General features: G+C 43.9%; 2 protein-coding genes across 2 annotated transcripts in view; both read left to right on the forward strand.

Moving 5' to 3' along the window:
- The window catches only part of M1AP (meiosis 1 associated protein), a gene marked incomplete at both ends in the record, with an annotated part of 74,522 nt that extends 55,474 nt beyond the window's left edge, over positions 1 to 19,048 (forward strand). Inside the window, 4 exons of the mRNA XM_079721472.1 lie at positions 338 to 479; positions 16,124 to 16,330; positions 17,394 to 17,534; positions 18,863 to 19,048. Of these exons, the coding sequence (XP_079577598.1) occupies positions 338 to 479; positions 16,124 to 16,330; positions 17,394 to 17,534; positions 18,863 to 19,048 (676 nt within the window). The remainder of the gene's footprint in view (positions 1 to 337; positions 480 to 16,123; positions 16,331 to 17,393; positions 17,535 to 18,862) is intronic.
- LOC307064282 (polyadenylate-binding protein 2-like) lies at positions 14,427 to 14,783 on the forward strand (the record flags this gene model as incomplete). Its single annotated transcript, XM_079720763.1, has 1 exon — positions 14,427 to 14,783. The coding sequence occupies one exon, from the start codon at positions 14,427 to 14,429 to the stop codon at positions 14,781 to 14,783; it is 357 nt and encodes a 118-aa protein (XP_079576889.1).
- Positions 19,049 to 20,006: the final 958 nt, after the last annotated feature.

Here is a 20,006-nt window from a genome sequence, read left to right on the forward strand (position 1 = left end):
GGAAGAACTAGGCCTGGGATGCAGATGTTTAGCAACTATTGCGTAATGTGGTCGCTGCAGCAGGAATGAACGGGACAGAATGAGCTCAGGAGAGGGAATATCCAGCAGAGTCTTGAGGCCTCGTGAGGGCCGCTCCATTCATTGATTAACAGGCTTTGAGCCTCTGCTGTGTGCCACATACCCTGATAGGTGCTAGCCTTACTAAGGTGAATAATTCACAGGCCCTAACCTAAAGGATTTCACAATAGGGTCTTATACTTAAGCTAAATTTAAGTGGATCTGCGTCGAGGCTCTGGATATCTCTGAGGAGACTTTCACTGCCACTGTCTCTTCCCAGGGCTCTAAAATCCACTGGGGTCTGTGAGTCACTGACATACGGACTCCCCTTCATCCTCAGACCCACAAGCTGTTGGCAGCTGGAATGGGATGAGCTGGAAACAAATCAGCAGCATTTCCATGCTTTGTGTCACAGCCTACTGGTGAGTACCCATGTCACCCAGTGAAGAAGAGGAAGAGTGTTAAAGTACCCAACACAGAGAAGCAGCTAATTAATCCTGCCCTGATCCCAAACCTGTCCCAGTCTTCCAGAGGACAGGGAAAAACTGGACCTACTCTGAAATGTGGATTAAATATGACTTGCCTTTGTTGGTTTCACGCTATAGAGAATAATTCCTGAATTCAGTTATATGACACTAAACTTGAAAATCCCTGATGTTGTACATTTAAATGGCAACAGGGAATTTTCCTTAAGTAACTATATTTTAAACCCTATTTTCTTCCTGTCACTGTGCTGGACATTACGGTTTATTTCAATGAAGAGCACTTAGTCTGTGCCAGACATTGTGCTAAGCCCTAGATATTCAGTCTATTATGATAGACATTATCTATGGTCTCAAGAAACTTTCTAATGAAAGAGACAGAATTAAATATGTATATTCTTAATTGTGAGAAGTTTATGAGGGAAAATAAGAGGTTGCTGTAAGAGAGCCTCTCTGTGAAAGTGACAATTAAACAGATCTGCCACATGAATGGGAATTAGCTAGGTGAAGGGTGGCAGGAAGAGCATTCCAGGTGCAGGGAAAGGCATGTGCAAAGGCCCAAAGGCCAGAAAGAGCTGGTCCTCAAGTCAAGCGTGGAATGACCATGGTGACTGAAACAAAAAGAGCAAGGACCAAGACAGCCAAAAGGTGAGCAGCCAAACGTGAGCAGGGGTCAAATCATACAAAGATTTGTAGTCCACAAACGACGTGGGACTTTACGTACAAAAAGAAATCATTAGAAATGACATCATCTATTTAAGTTTTTAAACAATTAATTGTGCCAAAATTTGGAAATGAACTTTCAGAAGAAAAATGAAAACAAGAAAATGAGGTAGGAGGGCACTGCAGTAGTCTAGGCAAGAGACGATTGTGGCTTGGACTTGGATGTTGGAAGTCAAGATGAGAAAAGTAAACCAATTAAAGAAGTATTTTAGAGAAAGAGAGCATGTGAAGGATTGGATGTAGGGAGTGAGGAATAGCGAAGTATCAAATAACTGCCTGGTTTCTGATTTACCATTTCGTGAAATGAAAAAACTAAAAGAGCATATACATGAAACAGTAATACAACACCTAGAAAGCAAAATAAAACAATTGCAAATACAGTTCAAGGACGTGTATAACTGCTAAGTGGATATAGAATAACAGTTTGACCCAGTAGGATATGAGAGATCAAGACAGCACAGTAGTGTGTCTCTTTCACTGTCAGAAGCAGACTTCTTTTTTCCTGTTTCAAAGCCCACACTCCCTTTGAGGTCCACCCACTGAGTTCCTGTTTCCTATCTGAAGAACACCCATCTCCTGTCTTTGCAGAGCAGAGACAACAGATACCTCCTAAATGTTAAAGCCCAAGAGCTCCATTTACTATATTCTACCCAGTTCCTCAGGATCTTGGAGCTCTACTAGGGAGAAATTGCTCTCATGGGGCTTCAGTACATTCTTATAGTACATGATATTTTAAACAGACAGTTGCATCTTAATACACTGCTAGAGGGAGTGTAAATTTTCTGGAAAGTGGTACCCTTCAACACTTCAATTCCACTACTGGGAATATAGCCCAAGAAAACAATGAGAAAAGGGAGCAAAGATACAGGTACCAACATGTTTATCTCAGTGTTATTTACAATGGTAAGAAACTGGAAACAACTTAAATGTCCTAAATAGAGGAATGGTTAAATTGAAATAGGGGAAAAGTTAGAGGAACAATAATTCAGCCAAACAATGAACCATAATAGTTTACAATATGTGCTATAAACTATTATGGCTATATATTATGTAGCCATAATAGTTTATAGTAAGGATGGGAAAGAATATTCTCTTCCATCCTGGCTTATATTATATGAGATCAGAGTCTCTCTGCCTCTGAACCTGAGGTTTGAGAATCTGTCTTTATTTATTTATTCAACAAAAATTTATTGAGCACTACATGCCAGGTACAGCTGTAGGGGCCAAAGAGACCTCTTCTTTATCACTCCTCTCCCATGGAAACTCACAAGTATGTGGTTGACCCATGTCTAATAAGATACCCATTTTCAGTAGCACTTACTAAGAGCTAGTCACTTAACCAAGTGCTTTGCATACTTTACCTCATTTAATTCTCACAATAATTCTGTAAGATAGATTGTTGTCCCCATTTTTATAGATGGAGAAGACTGAAGTCTAAAAAGATCAAAGGTCTTACAGTCTAAAGTCTTACCAAAGGTCACACAGCCACTGAAGTGGCCAAGTCAGAATGTAGTTGAATGTAGTTCTGTTGACTATATATCTCATACTTTTAACTCCTTGGCTAAATTCCTACTCCAGGTGTAGCCAGATAAACACAGATCACAACACTGAGGCTAATTCTTCTCCCTTCACTTAGCACCCCAAGCTTCTGTACATCACTGGACTTGAATTCCCTTAAACTAGTACTAGGTACTTGTAGTAGCTCCTTACCCATCTTGTGCTTCTCATGTTTCACCTCAACCAGATCAAAGACCACTCTCCTTTCCTAGAAAAGGAAGAAGCAAAATCATGTTTGAATGGCTCTTCCTTCTTGCTTCTCACTTGACATCTCCAAGCAGCAAAAAGCCTGAAAGGTGGTGTGTTATGGAGGGAAGAATTCTTCACAAGCTTCAGCTCATTCATTCAACAACAAATATTTTTGGAGTCCCTACTATGTGACCAAACTTATTTAGCGTTTTAACCTTCCAGATCCTATTTTTACAAGTTTTCAGCACGTCTTTAAGTCCATCCTTGGTTTTATATTCTTTCTTACACCTCTTTCACATGTTCTTTGAAAATCTGATGTAATCAGTTGACTCTTGACTTCTGTTTCTCATTGTCCTGTTTCCCCTCCAGCTAACTTCTCATTCTAACTTCTGTCTTTCTGTTAATAGCAGCACCACCACTGTCTACTCACCCAGGCTTGTAACCTCAGTCACTTTCAGCCTTCTCTCCCTTTACACCCACTTCATTACTAAGTCGTATCAAATTTTTTCTCATAAGTTGTAACTGTCCTTTCCTTCCCATTCCTGCTGCTCGTTCTCACCAAGACTTCTTCAGTAAACTCCTAATTAGCTTCCCTACCTCCAATCTCTCCCTCTTCTAATTTGCCCTGTTCATTAGACCAGATTAATCTTCTTGAAGCATTCCCCTATCACATGTTGTTCACCCAATGACTTAAGTCTTGCCTGCTCTAACCCCATAGCATCTACTGTATGTATTTTTTCTGCTTTTTCCTTTAATTTATATTTCCCCCATTTTCCCTCTTTCCTTTAATATTGCAATAATCTCTTAACTTGTCTCAATGCTTTTAGTGTTTCTCCTTCCCAATCCATTTTCCAATCTGCCACCAGATTAATATTCTTGAAACACAGCAATGGTCCTGCCACTCTTCAGCTTAAAGCTATTTGTGGCTTACTATTAATCCTACTTAAAGTGTATATTCCTAAGCCAGGTATTCAAACTCCATCCTTGTCTCCCATTATTCCCCTTCCTGTACATACAGTGCAACCAAATTAATATACAAACTTTAACTTGCCCTACCTTTGAACTTTTTTTCGTGTTGTCCCTTCTTCTATCTCCATCTGTTCAAATCCTACCTCATTCTGAAGGACCCAGCTCAAATGGTGCTTCTGCAATGAGGCCTTTCTGGATGCCTATATTTCTGGATGCCTATATTTATCACTAGACCTTTGTGTGTTCTATTTCTTTTTGGAGACAAGCATATTTCAATTAGTTTTTAAATATATGATCCTATGGGGCTTCCCTGGTGGCGCAGTTGTTGGGAGTACGCCTGCCGATGCAGGGGACACGGGTTCGTGCCCCGGTCTGGGAGGATCCCACATGCCATGGAGCGGCTGGGCCCGTGAGCCATGGCTGCTGAGCCTGCGCGTCCGGAGCCTGTGCTCCGCAATGGGAGAGGCCACAGCAGTGAGAGGCCAGCATACAGGACAAAAAAAATATATATATATATATATATATATATATATATATATATATATATATATATATACATATGATCCTATGATTTTGGTTAAAGTCTATGATATAAGTTTGCCTACCCAGAATCCAGGAAAACGTGGTTGCCTTTTCCTGAAATTTCTACCACTTCCCCGTTTTACCAACTAATTCCTCAGGCTTAGTCAAATTTAGGTTTAGAGTAGAAATTCTCCCTTTGTTATCTCTCTTTGTAGGGAGTCAAGGCCAGGCAGTTTTCTAATCTGTTGTGGTAAAGTGTAATTCGTATTGTCTGTGAAAAGCATGGGCTTTGGGCTCAGATGGTCCTAGGTTCCTGACAGCTTCATTATTTCCCAATTGTGTGAAGTCAGGCCATATACTTAACCTCTCTAAGCCTCAGTGTATTTATCTATTTGTAACGCTAACAAATCTAGTGGTCCCATGTGGTTTTGCCTCTATATAAATGGCATGTAAAGAAGCACTACCCAGAGGACAAAAAGTAATTTTAAAATTAACTTATGTGTGCTTTCAAAGAACGCCAAAGAGGACATAGTTCGTTACCCACAATGACATGTTTCAAAGTTTCTTCCTCTACCCCTCAATCATATCTAACCTGGAGATGTTCCAAGAGCCTTTCACACACACGCACACCCAAACACTAAAACTCTGTCTGTATCCCCAGTCCCTGTTCCTCTATCTTCTTCCTCTCTCAGATATATATATATATCTCTGACATAATCCCCTCCCTCTTAGGTCCTATCTCTCTCCACCTATTTAAACTATCCAGGAATAGAACCCACACAGCTTCTCCTTTCATGAGTAGAAGTGGAGTGGGAGAGAAGGAAAAAAGGGAGAAGGTGCGTGACAAACATATTAGTAACCCTTGTCCCTTTCACATGTAAAACAGATATACCTCACGTGAAATATACCTGGTCTTTAAGATGATTAAGTAATATTACATGTGTAAAGCACTAAGCATACATCTGGCATATGATTTGTACATAATGGTTGGTTAGTAGTTCTACAAATTCCATTTGTTTATTTTTTATGGATTCTAATTCTCTGGAGAAATTCTCCGTATTTTCACCTATTTTCGTGAACAAACTAATCATAGTTATTTTAAGGTACTTTGCTAACCTCAGCACTTGGATCACCTGTGGCCTTGTTGCTGTTGTCTCTTTCTTCATTTGGTTTTCAGACATGTGGTCCTGTCTTTTGGTGAACCCGGTAATATTTTGATGAAAGATACTCATTGTGTCTAAATAAATTGTAGAGGCTCCAGTTGGTGTTGGCCTCTTCTGAGAGGGTTCATCCTGCCCTGCACTAAGCAGATAGGGTGTTGGCAAATCATCCCTTTCCACTCAGGAGCTATGCTGAGTCAAGGTTGGACTGCAGTCCTGCTAAGTCTCAATCTACCCTGGTTTGCTCCTTGCCCTCTAGGATTTACCACTGAACACCTGGTCTGTAATGGGTATCCCCTGCCCGTGGACGATCCCAACTCTAATCACTCTTTCCCAAGTCTACGAACATGCTCTACTTCTAGAGGCTCTCTTTCTCCTTGGGTGTTTTTGTCTGCTCCATGCAGCCCCAGTATTTGGCAAATGTGCTGAGTGAGAAGTTGGCTTGAGCACCCATCTTACCCCTTCCAAGTCTCCACCAGAAAGTTCTGGTAGTTTCTCTGTTCCCTTACAAGTGCCTCAGGAGGTACAAATCCTAGATTCTCAGCTCCCACCCCCACTCCCTCCAACTCAGAATAAACATATGCCCTCAGGATAAAAGCAATTGCAATACCTCCCTCACCTCTCTGAATTCTTCCTTCTCCAGAGACGGAGCCACCGCTCACTTTTATTGTCTCAGCATCTTCTCACTGCCTTCAGACAAATGGTTTCTGTATATTTTTCAGCTTTGCTAGTTATACTAGGCAGGAAAACCAGTCTGCCTCTGGCCATTCCAACCCACTCAAATGTAGAGGTTGATGGTTATTAAATGTTCATTTATTCCCTTTTGCATCCTTTATCTGGCTAGACAGCCTATAATACATTTTTCTGGTTTACCCTCAGTTAGTTGGCTGGTTCCACCATGTTCTCATTTTCAGGTTCCTGGTTTTTCTTACAAGTATGTATAAGCATAGCTTCTGGCAAAAACGGGTGGTTTACATTTTTATGATCTTATCCAATCTTGGCTCTATTATCACCCTGCCCTTATTTTTCCTTTGCCTAATCCCCCTAATTGTTTATTTTATATTTTTTGTTGTTGTCTTTTTCTAAACTTGGATAACTACTTTGTGGAATGTGGTAGGGAATTATATATATAATTTTTCCAAGTATTTACTAGATGTATTTTTTCATCACCAGGAAAACATCATTTCAATTACCAAATCCTACTACACAGCCCCAGTTATGTAGCTAGTGACTCACTTTTCACATCCTCATTTCTCTTACAAAGTCATGTCTGTCTGAACTAGGAAAAGAAATGAAAATACCACCTAGATCTTTCAGTTTCATACTTAAAATGTCAGAGTTTCTGGAGACACGTTCCAGAGTTTTACGGGCCATGTCTGCCCTAATTGGCCACAGAAGTGACAGGATTCAAGCCAAGGTATGCCCAGCAGGAGTCTAATTACATAGGCAATGACCTGGTTGGGCTGTAAATGGGTGGGGAAATGGAAATTTCTTGGTTATATTAGGCGAAGAGTCAAGAGCAAGAATCCAAGCTGAGTGGGGTGATGGCAGGTCAGGAGCCATTTTTTTAAAATAAATTTATTTATTTATTTATGACTGCATTGGGTCTTAGTTGCTGCATGCGGGCTTTCTCTAGTTGCGGCAAGCGGGGGCTACTCTTCGTTGTGGTGCACAGGCTTATCATTGCAGTTGCTTCTCTTTGCAGTTGCTTCTCTTGTTGTGGAGCACAGGCTCTAGGCGTGTGGGCTTCAGTAGTTGCAGCATGCAGGCTCAGTAGTTGTGGCTCACAGGCTCTAGAGCACAGGCTCAGTAGTTGTGGAGTACAGGCTTAGTTGCTCTGCAGCATGTGGTATCTTCCTGGACCAGGAGTTGTACCCGTGTCCCCTGCATTGGCAGGCGGATTCTTAACCACTGCGCCACCAGGGAAGTCCCAGGAGCTATTTTTTTAAAAATGATCAGAATGAGGTTAGCATATACAGCCTCCAGGGGATACAGACAGGGGCTAGAATAGCAGGATAGCACGGTGTCAGTGAGCTTCTTGTGACCCAGCTTGTCTGTTTCTCTTGCTTCATCTTTCACCATGCCCCTTCTATCCTCCCCTCCAGCCACACTAATAAATTACTAAATGTCCCCCAAAGATGCTAAGCTGCTTCACACAGCCACACCCTTTTTCATGCTGAGCCCTTCCCCTTGCCTCTATGAACCTGACAAATTTTTAATTTTTTCCCAGATTCTGCTTAAATACTTTCAATCTGAAGCTTTTCCTGCCCGCCACCATAACCTGCGCCCACTCATCCTTTTTGACCCTTCCCCACCCATGTACCTATTGCTACATCTATTTTGAACTTCACAGAACTGATAAACGGTAGGAATATGCACCTTAGCTCTCTGATGTGAGAAATGTCACATTATTATATTTTTCTAAATCAAATTTTTAAAATATTAGTCCCCAAGTGCTAGGATGCTGACACACTCAATATCTTTATGAGTGCCTCTCCCCCTCCCTACGGTCATCCTCATAATCCTAGGGAGGCTAACAGTCCAGAAAATGTGGAAAATGGCCCTTTGGTCTTCAATACACCTCCAGTATTGTTGAATAGAAGTGACAAGGGCAGACATCTTTGTCTTGCTCCTAATCTTAGGGGCAAGGCACCCAGTCTTTCACCACTACTTATGATGTTAGCTGTAGGTTTTTTGTAGAGGCCTTTGTTAGGGTGAAGAAGTTCCATCCTGTTGAATGTTTTTATCATGAATTTTATCAAATGCTTTTTCTGCATCTATTGAGATGATTATGTAGTTTCGTCCATTAGTCTATTAACATGATATATTATTACATTATTTGACTTTTGGATATGAAGCTAACTTTGTATTCCTAGAATAAATCCCTCTTGTTATGTATAATCCTTTTTATATATTACTGGATTTGGTTGGCTGGTATGTTGTTGAGGATTTTTGCATCTATATTCATAAGGGATATTTGTCTGTAATTTTCTTGTGATGTCTTTTTCTAGTTTTAGTATCAGGGTAATACTAGCCTTACAGATGAGTTGCAAAGTGTTCCTTCATCTTCTGTTTTTTTGGAAGAATTTCTAAAGGATTAATGTTATTTCTTTAAAGGTTTGGTACAATTCACCAGTGAAGCCACCTGGGCCTTGACTTTTTTGTGGAAAATTTTCTGATTGCTAATTCTATATCTTTACTTGTTATAGGTTGTACAAAAAAGTTAATATAGCAGACCTGAAATTCCTTTCCTTAGAAAGTCCTGCTTGCAAGATTGACCCTTGGCTGGCATCTGGGAACTTGGATTTAGGGAGTGTTTCCACCATCCCCTAAATAATAAGAGTGGCTTACTGTGCCTAAACTGTGCAAAAGTATATGCTGACATCTGCTTTTCTTCTAGGAGTCTAGAATTTTGGTATGTGCTACGTACAGAGTGCCTATGTGACCAGCCTCCAAAAAAATGTTGGACGCTGACTCTCTAATGACTTCTCCTGGTAGGCAACATTTTACACATGTTGTCACAATTCAACACTAGAAGAATTAAGTACATTCTGTGTGACTCCATAGGTAGAGGACTCTTAAAAGCTTGCACCTTGTTTCCTCTGGACTTCATCCCATGAGATTTTCTCCATGCTGATTTTCCTTTGTATTCTCTGGATGTAATAAGTAATATTTATGAGTATGACTATATGCTAAGTTCTGTGAGTCTTCTTAGTGAATCACTGAACCTGGGAGTGGTCTTGGGGACCCCTGACACAGATTTATTCAGATTTTCTATTTCCCTTTTTTTTTTTTTTTTTTTTGCGGTACGTGGGCGTCTCACTGTTGTGGCCTCTCCCATTGCGGAGCACAGGCTCCAGACGCGCAGGCTCAGCAGCCATGGATCATGGGCCCAGCCGCTCCGCAGCATGCAGGATCTTCCTGGACCAGGGCACGAACCCGTGTCCCCTGCATCGGCAGGCGAACTCTCAACCACTGCGCCACCAGGGAAGCCCTCTATTTCCTTTTGAGTCAATCTCAGCAGTTTGTGTCTTTCTAGGAATCTGTCCTTTTCATCTAGGTTATCTAATTTGTTGTCATATAATTGTTTACAATATTCTCTTGTAATCCTTTTCATTTCTGTAAGGTGAGTAGTGATTCCACCTTTTTTTTTTAATTTTCATAACTTAGATATTTTCTCTTTTTTCCATCGATCAATCTAGCTAACAGGTTTTGTTTGTTTGTTTGTTTGTTTTTGTTTTGTTTTGTTTTGTTTTGAACTTTTCAAAGAATCAACTTTGGTTCCATGATTTTCTCTATTGTTTTTATATTCTCTATTTCATTTCTTTCTACTCCCGTATTTTTTAATTTCCTTCCTTCTACTTGCTTTAGATTTGGTTTGGTCTTCTCTTTCTAGTTTCTTAAGGTGGAAGGTTAAGTTATTGATTTGAGATCTTTCTTCTTTTTACTTTAATAGAGGAGTTTTCAGCTATAAATGTCCCTCTAAGCACTGCTTTAGCTGTATTTCATAAGTTTTGGTATGTTGTGTTTTTACTTAAACTCATATCAAATTATTTTCTAATTTCCCTGGTGATTTCTTCTTTGATCCACTGATTACTTAGGAGTATGTTATTTAATTTTCACATACTTATGAATTTCCCAAATTTCTTTTCATTATTGATTTCTAGTTGCATTCCACCGTGGTCAGAGAAGATACTTTGGATGATATGATTTTTTTTTAAGTTCTTCAGATACAATCCAGTATCTTTTTAAATTTTATTTATTTATTTAGTTTTGGCTGTGTTGGGTCTTCATTGTGGTATGCGGGCTTCTCATTGAGGTGACTTCTCTTGGTGCGGAGCTCGGGCTCTAGGCGCACGAGCTCAGTTAGTTGTGGCAGGTGGGCTCAGTAGTTGTGGCTCAGGGGCTTAGTTGCTCCACGGCATGTGGGATCTTCCCAGACCAGGGCTCGAACCCATGTCCCCTGCATTGGCAGGTGGATTCCCAACCACTGCACCACCAGGGAAGCCCTGGATGATTTTAATCTTTTAAAATGTATTGTAGTTTGTTTTATGGCCTATTCTGGAGAATGTTCCATGTTCACTTGAGAAGAATGTATGATCTGCTGTTTGGGGGTTTGAAATCTCTTTTACCATCTTCCCCTGGTCTCCTTTGTGGAAGCCAGTGTGAAAGTAGCCGAGTAGTGGATATTGTATCTTCTTTTTCTTCCCCTCCTGCATCCTGCCTTCTGGAGTGAGAGAATAAGCAAATAATGCCAAATTAACAACCTCTTCCTGATGTCCTTCCAGATTCCAAACACCCCCAGGTATGCGTGGTTTTCTGTAACTAGCTGTGACTTCTCTTCCTAGATGCATCATGACAATGCAATGTTTCTCTTCCCACAAGCAATACAAAATGAGTGCTCCTGCTCTTCCCCACTCTCAGGAACACTCCCACTCAGGAGTTGGTCAACGCTTCTTTAATGGTTGGATTTGGTCCCACATCATCATATTGATGGCAAACCAAGGGAGCGCTGGTTTGGTGAGATTAGAGCTTTTACCTGATATAATAAACCCCCACCTGCCTGCCCTTCTGACAGTGCCATTAAAATTGTCCCTTCTACTCCTGTTTCCCCATATACCCAGAAGTGAGTAACCACATCCTCTTCCTTTTCTTTGAAATCTGTAAAGGATCCATTTGTCTGTAACTAACAGAAAACCAATCCAACTCTACTTTGAGTAATTAAGAGTTTATTTTTCTCATGTAACAAGAAGTGCAGGGACAGACAATTCTGGGGCTGACGCAGTTGATCAACACCATCAAGGACCCAGACTTTTTCCATTTTCCCACTGCAGCATCCACAGCAGGTGTACTTTTCATCCTTGTGCCTGCTGCCTCATGGCCACAAGATGGCTGCTGCACCTTAAGACCCAGTCTTGTCCTAGGGAGAAAGAAGGGGTAGGGTGCGGAGGCAAAAAGCCTGCCAGAGTATTACAAAGCTTTTCCAGAAGCCCCACCCAGCAACTTCTGCTGATGTCTCATTATTTAAGTATAGGTCACATATCACCCCACACCAGTCACTGAAAGACTGAAAAATGGGTAAAGAGAAGGGAGAGGACAAGGGAGAGAGGAGCAGTGGCCGGGAAACCAGCAATGGCTGCGACGCCTTCCTTCACAGCTTTGGTAGTTAGAAGTGGGGGAGGATGACTTCAAGCAGGCTGAGCTTGGAGTATGACATTGCATTCAGTTCTGTCCCTGTCACACCTGTTCTAATAAGAATCTATCCCCACTTCCTAAAATCTAAACTTCCTGGCACCTTCTGTAGCAAAGTCCCTAAGCACAACATACATATAGACACATTTTCACCTGCCTTCTGATAAATTCAGCATCCAACTCATGCTCCTTTTCTTAGAATTAGCAAAAACATATTCTAAAGTACTCAGCAGTCATCCACAGTCGTTAAGCATTGTTCAATTTGAGGACCCCAAAGGTTAGTCTTCTGGGACATCACCATGCCACTGCCTTTTCTCAGCCTCAGATACCTGGTTTGTCAGTTAACCATTTCCATCACAGGTACAATGTCTGTACAAACAAGTCAACCCATGACCTGGTTCAAGCTTGGGTCCTGGACTTCAAGTAATCACTGTCCAGGAAGAGGTTAGAAATTCAAAGTCAAAATAGAAGCCTTAAAGTTCAATTTCCCTATCTCTCACTTTCTCAGGAAAGTGAAAATGCAGATAAATTAATATCTTTATCAAACTCTAATAAGTACATTTGCCTGTCTTCCTTCCAGAGCCTTCCATCAACCTCTCTGTAAATCAGCCCAGAAGTTTTAAAGCATTCTGTAAAATCCTTTCAAATCAGCCTCTTCCCAGTCCTCTGATAGTTCACACATCAGGAGTTACTTTTGAAAGACTTCACATATTTCTGCATACCAGTTCTCTAACAGAATCTTAGCTATTGTCTCAAAGTCAATAGACTCAAATTCTAAAGATCATAATTTTTTTGTGTGCCACATTCAAAGTTTCTTAGTAATTCCAGGGTGTAGTGGTTTTGAATTTGTTTCATAACTCTGAGGTGGAAGAAATGTCATATTGCCATAGTTTTAGCCCCCAGGGACTTGCCACAGTGGCAAGATATTCTATTCTCCATGGATCTTGGAAAGGTAACCAACTGCCCCAGTTTGCCCAGGACTGAAGTGTTTTCTGGGACACAGGACTTTCAGTGCTAAAGATGGGCAAACTGAAACAGTTGGTCATCCTAAATCTTGGACAAACATTAGTTTACAAACCTTCTGCTTACTATATTACAAGCTCTAAGAGGGCAACGAACATGTCTAATGAATTTCTATATACCCATGCCTAGTGCTTGGGACATAATAGGCATTCAATAAATTCTTAATAAATAAACAAACTAATCTACAAACAAATTCATGAAACAGCATGAAAAAAAGAAGATTAAAATAATGATAATAATTCAAAGCCTGAGCCACATTGGAAGTTACTTGAGCCAAATGAAATGGAGTGCCCTGCAATTCCTAATATCCCTTCCAGAGAACATCCCTTCCAGGCTTAAAAAGGCCATGTCCATATACCCTGAGAAAACCATAATTCAAAAAGAGTCATGTACCACAATGTTCATTGCAGTTCTATTTACAATAGCCAGGACATGGAAGCCACCTAAGTGTCCATCGACAGATGGATGGATAAAGAAGATGTGGCACGTATATACAATGGAATGTTACTCAACCATAAAAGGAAATGAAATTGAGTTATTAGTAGTGAGGTGGATGGACCTAGAGACTGTCATACAGAGTGAAGTAAGTCAGAAAGAGAAAAACAAATACTGTATGCTAACACATATATATGGAATCTAAAAAAAAAAAAAAAAAAAAAAAAAGGTTCTGAAGAACCTAAGGGCAGGATAGGAATAAAGACGCAAATGTAGAGAATGGACCTGAGGACACGAGGAGGGGGAAGGGTAAGCTGGGACAAAGTGAGAGAGTGGCATGGACATATATACACTACCAAATGTAAAATAGATAGCTAGCGGGAAGCAGCCGCATAGCACAGGGAGATCAGCTCGGTGCTTTGCGTCCACCTAGAGGGGTGAGATAGGGAGGGTGGGAGGGAGACACAAGAGGGAGGGGATATGGGGATATATGTATGTGTATAGCTGATTCACTTTGTTATACAGCAGAAACTAACACACCATTGTAAAGCAATTATAGTCCAATAAAGATGTTAAAAAAAAAAGGCCATGTCCTCAGAGCAGGAGCAAATTCTCCCCATGCACACATACACCATGATTTCTATATCATTTATTTCCAGTCTGATGGACTTGGGAAGCATCAGGTAGACTTTCCATACATTTTGTATCTGTTCTTCAGGAAGACAGCACATCTCCAGATATAAGGAAAATGTTAAGAAAGCATGAACTTCTGAAGGCACCTACCACCTGCCTGGCTTACCAGACCCCCTCAGAGTTCTGTGCTGTACAGAATGATGACACTGCTTTAAAGTGTCCAGAACTGGGTGGGAGGAGGGCGAGCAAGCAGGCCAGCGACCGACTGGCCGGTGGGGCGGGGTCGCGGAGAATAACGTGATGCAGCCTCAGCCACCAGAAGGGGCCCAGCAGGGTTGATGTGTTGTTCTAGAGAAGGAACTGGAAGCAATCAAAGCTTGAGTCGGGAGATGGAAGAAGAAGCTGAGAAGCTAAAGGAGCTGCAGAATGAAGTACAGAAGCAAATGAATATGAGTCCACCTCCAGCAAAGCCGGCCCACTGACCATGTCCCTTGAGGAGAAGTTGGAGGCCGACGCCCGTTCCACCTATGCTGGCAAAGTGGACTGTGGTGCAACCGCGGAAGAGCTGGAGGCACACTTTCATGGCTGTGGTTCAGTCAACCACGTTACCATCCTCTGTGACAAATTTAGTGGCCATCCCAAAGAGTTTGCATATATAGGGTTCTCAGACAAACAGTCAGCGAGGGCTTCCCTGGCCTTAGATGACTCCCTATTTAGAGGAAGACAAATCAAGGTGATCCCAAAGCGAACCAACAGACCAGGCATCAGCACAGCAGACCAGGGTTTCCCACAAGTCCGATTCCGAGCCCGGACCCCCGACTACAACAGTTCCCCCTCTTAATTCTACAGTGGTTTTAACAGCAGGCCCTGGGGTCATGTCTACAGGGGCTGAGCTAGAGAGACATCATGGTATTCCCCTTACTTTAAAAAAGTGTGTATTGTGGTGGGGGGGGGGAAGAGGAAAGAAGGGAGACAAAAGAATTTTTATTAAAAAAAGAAAAACAGGAAAAAAGAAGTTTCTAGAACTCCAGCCCCACCCCCCACCCCAGCACATTTGCTCTGGGGTATAATTCTAATGCCACAGCAGGTTTTTACTGCTTCACTGTGTCACTTTCCACTTGTCTTCCACAAGACACTGATAATTCCTCTATCCCCTTAAAATCTTTTTTCTCCTTTTTGCCTTTCCTCTTGTATTATTTCTTCCAACTTTTCATATATGTTAGAGTGGGTAGAGCTAGTGTGCTTTCTTTCATCTTATGTAGCAAGGAGACTGTTATGTACCTGTTATGATGATCACCTCAAGGAATAGAACACAATTTAAAGATTTAAAGATGATTGTAACAGTCCCGACTCCATGGTTCCTGGAGTTGTGGTTTTCCTTGAAAAACTACCACAGAAAATTGTCTCATTTCCATGCCTGGTTTAAAACGGTACATGCAGAACATCTGCTAATATGTCTGCTTGTCTCTTCTTCTTACCCATATGCTAACTTATTTAATCTCCATGGCAGATGACAAAGTGTCACCCCTCTGTTCTGCAGTACCCTTCACTCAAAGAGTTGCCACCCCCAGAATTTTGACCCTTCTTTTTGTCCTGTGATGGCGTGAGTTGATATCAAGGGCCCTGTCCCCACCCACCTCCTTGTACCAAAGCTTTCCTCTCCCTGATCTCTCCTCCTCCTCTCTCTTCCCAGGTGACTTTGACTACCTTCTTTTTAAGCCCTCTCTGGACATTCCAGGGACATTCCCCAATCAGCCCACTCTAACCCCAGTTGTGCATCACAAGCAAAATTTATCACCCTCCAAATGAGACCTGAATTTTCACAGCATCCCACAGAAGTCTCTGTGCTAAGGCTCTGTTTTTAAGGATTTCAGTTCTTGAAACGCCGCATTTATCATTGAGTACTATATTAGCCCCCTGTAAGGTGAACACCTACTTCATCTCTGAACTTGTCTCTGCATTGATAACCCTTTGTGTATGTCCCTAATCAGGGGAAAAGAGCAGTACCTTAGGGCACTGGTGATTCAGGCAGAAAGTCCCTCCCTCCCCAGGGCCAGGGTGAAATGGCTCAGCCCGCCCTGACGCCCCCAGAGGAACTTGGGGAAGCCTCAATTGGGACTAACCCTCCAAACACGCCGAAGACTGAAGATGAACCAGCGTTTATGTATGTCTTTGTTTCAGAAAAGAGAATGGCTGCTATTGGCCAAAGGGGAGCCCCTGAGCCAAGGACACAGCCTGAGAGAGCCCGCCAGCACCTTCTACGTGATCCTGCCGTCTCGCTCTCCCACTCTGCTGGTGAAGGCAGTGGCCACTCGGGAACTGATGCTGCCCAGCCCTTTCCCCCTGCTACCTGAGGACGTGCCTGATGACAGCCGTAAGGCTGTGGAGGCAAGTGAGCCCAGATCTCATGGGATAGATAGAGCGGAGAAAAGAGAATAGAGTTCAAGAAAGGGATGAGGGAAAGGAGTGAGCCCCTGAAGGAAAGGACAGGGAAGCAGAGGCAGAGGTGGTTCCAAGGGTGTGGTAAGAGGAGCAGAGAAAGCAAGGAGCCGAGGCCAGACAGAAGGACGTAAGCAAGCGTCTGCGGGCCGGTGTGTTCCCACGGGGCTTGCTCTGCAATGTGTGTATGCATGTGTGTGTACCTGTGTTTGTGTGCATCTGAGAAAAAGGGGAAAAGGCAGCCAATGTAGGCACCGAGAATAGGAAGAGCTTTAAAATAAGACTGATGCAAAGGAGGGAACAGCTCTGAAGGCCACTTTCTCCTCCCCCTCCTCTCATCTTGGATCTGGATTCTGGATTTCCTCTGTCACCTCCCCAGGCTGAGGCGGGGAGGGGGGACCTCTGGGTACAGAGAACTGGAACCACATTGCTGCTGCTAGGTTGCTGACTTACGTGCAGAGAGCACAGAGCCTGGGATTGTACTCTTGGCTTGGCAGCCATGGGGATGCAGAGAGGTGGGCACAAGTGGCCATGGCTCACTCAGTGTCTCACTTCAGGGCCAGTGGTTCCTGGCACAGGATGCTGTGGCCGGAAAACCTGACTGCTCAGGAATGCTCTGCTGGCATGTCCTCTGGTTATACTTACCTCAAAGGCTGCCGAGAACTCAGTGTACTTGCTGTGCAGACTGAGCACCGCAGCCGGGACACACCCTCCCTCCCAGCTTCGCACACTGGATCCCTTGTAACCTTCATAGCGCTCTGGCCCCTCTCAGAATCCTGTGACATTGTTCTCAGGGCCAGAGTGTTCAGTGTCCCTAACCACTCAGTTGCTGCTACTTCTGGTACCCTTGCCTGACACTTACCTCACAAGCACTCGGACCTGGGACAGAACCCCCTGCAGGACACGCATCTATTCCACATCCTCCAGCTTCTCACACTCAGGTCTCTGCCTGACATCTCGGGTTCTATGGCCTCAAGACCCCCAGCTGAGGCTCCTCCTCTCTCTTCCTCAGAGCATGCTGGATGACCTGGAGCTAGAACCCACCTACAACCCCCTGCAGGTTCGCAGCCACCTGTACTCACACCTGAGCAGCACCTTTGCCAAGCCTCAGGGCCCGCTCCACCCAAGGTGGGAGAGCCGGGCTCTGAGAAAGGTACTTCCCTCCCTGCGCTTTATGCCCAGAATCCCAGAGAGTCCTCTTCCCCTGTGCCCAGCTCCCCCCATCCAAGGGAGGAGCCTCCCTGGATCTCCTGTGGCAGAAAGACGGCATACAGGGGAGGAAGAAAAACAGCAGCCTTTTGCCCTAGACAAAGAAAATTACACCCCTACCCGGGAAGAGGGCTTTGGTTTTGCTTGGGCATTTACATATAACGTTTAGGTATCTTAATTGCAGTGTTTGTGATAAATCATTAGTCATTTAACAGACCATTGTCCCACTAAGCAAACTGGCTGCACTGGAACTACAACCACAAGCCTCTGTGGAAAGAAAAGGCTTAAGGGAAGGTGGGAAAAGAAATGCCCAAGGGAAGGGGAATGAGCATTTACTGAGCAGCAGGCACTTGCCAGGTTCTGTGACACGTGCTCTCACACCTATTCTTCTCATTTAATCCTCACAGCTTCCCCGCAAGGTAAGTGTTCTGCTTATTTTACAGATGAGTAAAGGGAGGCTGGCCACGGTTAGGAGCTTAGAGACAGGGCTCTAGTGACAAGCAGAGAGAGAAGAGTAATTGAAGGGGGGATTTATCTTTTTGTTTTTTTAAGATTTATTATTTATTTATTTTTGGCTGTGTTGGGTCTTAGTTGTGGCATGCGGGATCTTCACTGAGGCATGTGGGATCTTTCATTGTGGCAGGCAGGCTTCTCTCTAGTTGTGGCCTGTGGGTTTTCTCTCTCTAGTTGTGGCGCGTGGGCTCTGGAGAACGTGGGCTCTGTAGTTTGCAGCACACAGGCTCTCTGGTTGAGGCGTGCGAGCTCAGTAACTGTGGCACGCGGGCTTAGTTGCCCTGCAGCATGTGGGATCTTAGTTCCCTGACCAGGGATTGAACCTGTGTCCCCCGCATTCTAAGGCAGATTCTTTACCGCTGGACCACCAGGAAAGTCCCAGGGGGTGTTTATTTTTATGAAATCCATGTTCTATAGTATTTGGGCTTCCTTTTGTGCCCTTATTAATCTTTTCCTTGTTTCTCAATATCAGAGCCTATAGGAAAACCCCTGCTTTGTCTTACCTGAAGTTACAAGAGAAAGACGTTTCCAAAGTACAGTCAGTCTAGAGGTGGGAACAGAACCGACCACAAGTTAGCTGGTGGACGAGCAAACAGAGGAGGACACTTAGCCAGGAGACAGGCACTGTGGAGGCTGGAGCCTAGGGGACTCCACTGCCCTGGGCCTTGAGGCTGTCACTCACAGGACACATGAGGAGTCAGGACAGAAGATCGGGGACTGTCTGGTCTTCACAGAAAGCTCTTCTTGCTTTCTTTGCAGGCTGGGCCACTGCAAACAAATCGAGCTCGAGCCACAGTGGCCCCTTTGCCTATGACTCCCGCCCCTGGCAGAGCCCCCAAGATGCCAGCAGCCAGCAAAGCTTCCTCGGATGTCTTCTTTCAGCCTTCCATGGAGGAGGAGGAGGAGGAGGAGGAGGCAGACGAGGAGTATCCCTCAGGGCCCTAAGTCACCAGCACCACAGCCCAGCTGCCCTGTGCGAGCACATCCATGCCAAGGCTCACACAATGGCTTTCTGCGGACAGACAGGCCTCCTACCCACGTGAGCCCCTGTGAGCCCCAGGCGGCTGATGGGAAACGAGCCTCCCCTCCTCTGTCCCCATGCTGCCACTGCCCCACTCTTCAGGCTGGGAAGAGACACACTGAACTTCGCCAAGCAGGGACTCATTTTTCTTTTGGATCGCTTGATACTGTTCACACAAATGAAGATTAAAGAACCAGTAAGGCTCCACCATTGTCAGGAGCATTCCCAGGCCCGACTTTCTCCTTGTAGCTCTGTGTAAGTAGGTGAAGTCAGGCCACCATCAGGAAACTGAACCTCAGGAGACAAGGATGCGGTTTTCAGAGTTCATGAAAAACAAGCAGCATTGAAATCGGAACCGCATTCCAAAGCCCAGGCCCCTCCCACTACACCCACCACACTGCAATTCCCTTCAGCCTCCAAACAGAGGCTGGTGGTTGATGCTTGGTACCCACATGCAAAGTGTGCGCACGCGCGTGCGTGTGCTTGTGTGTGTGCTTGTGGTGTGTCGGTGTGTGAGACAAGGGGGAGGGAAGGCATCCTAGAGCTGAGAACAGGGGAGAGGGTGGCATGAAAAAGACCTATTCCCCTCCTGATACCTGCCCACCAGCTTTCTCCATCCACAGAATGATAACCACCATTTATACAATGCTTACTCTGCACTTGAAATCATATTAAGTACTTGAGAAATGTAACTGCTTTCATAAAAACCCTGTGAGGTTGTACGTGTAATTAAGCTTCCCCATTTTGCACAGGGGCAGTGGGGGAAAGTGAGGGTTACAGATGTTACACACAGAGTCACAGAGATAGGGTCAAGCCCAGGTGGGCCTGACTGGACCACCCAGGCTCTGAACGACCACACTGCTTGACCCCCTGCCCGAGGCC

The sequence above is a fragment of the Hyperoodon ampullatus genome (genome assembly GCF_949752795.1).
Source record: "Hyperoodon ampullatus genome assembly, chromosome: 15".
In the NCBI taxonomy this organism is placed as follows: Eukaryota; Metazoa; Chordata; class Mammalia; order Artiodactyla; family Ziphiidae; genus Hyperoodon; species Hyperoodon ampullatus.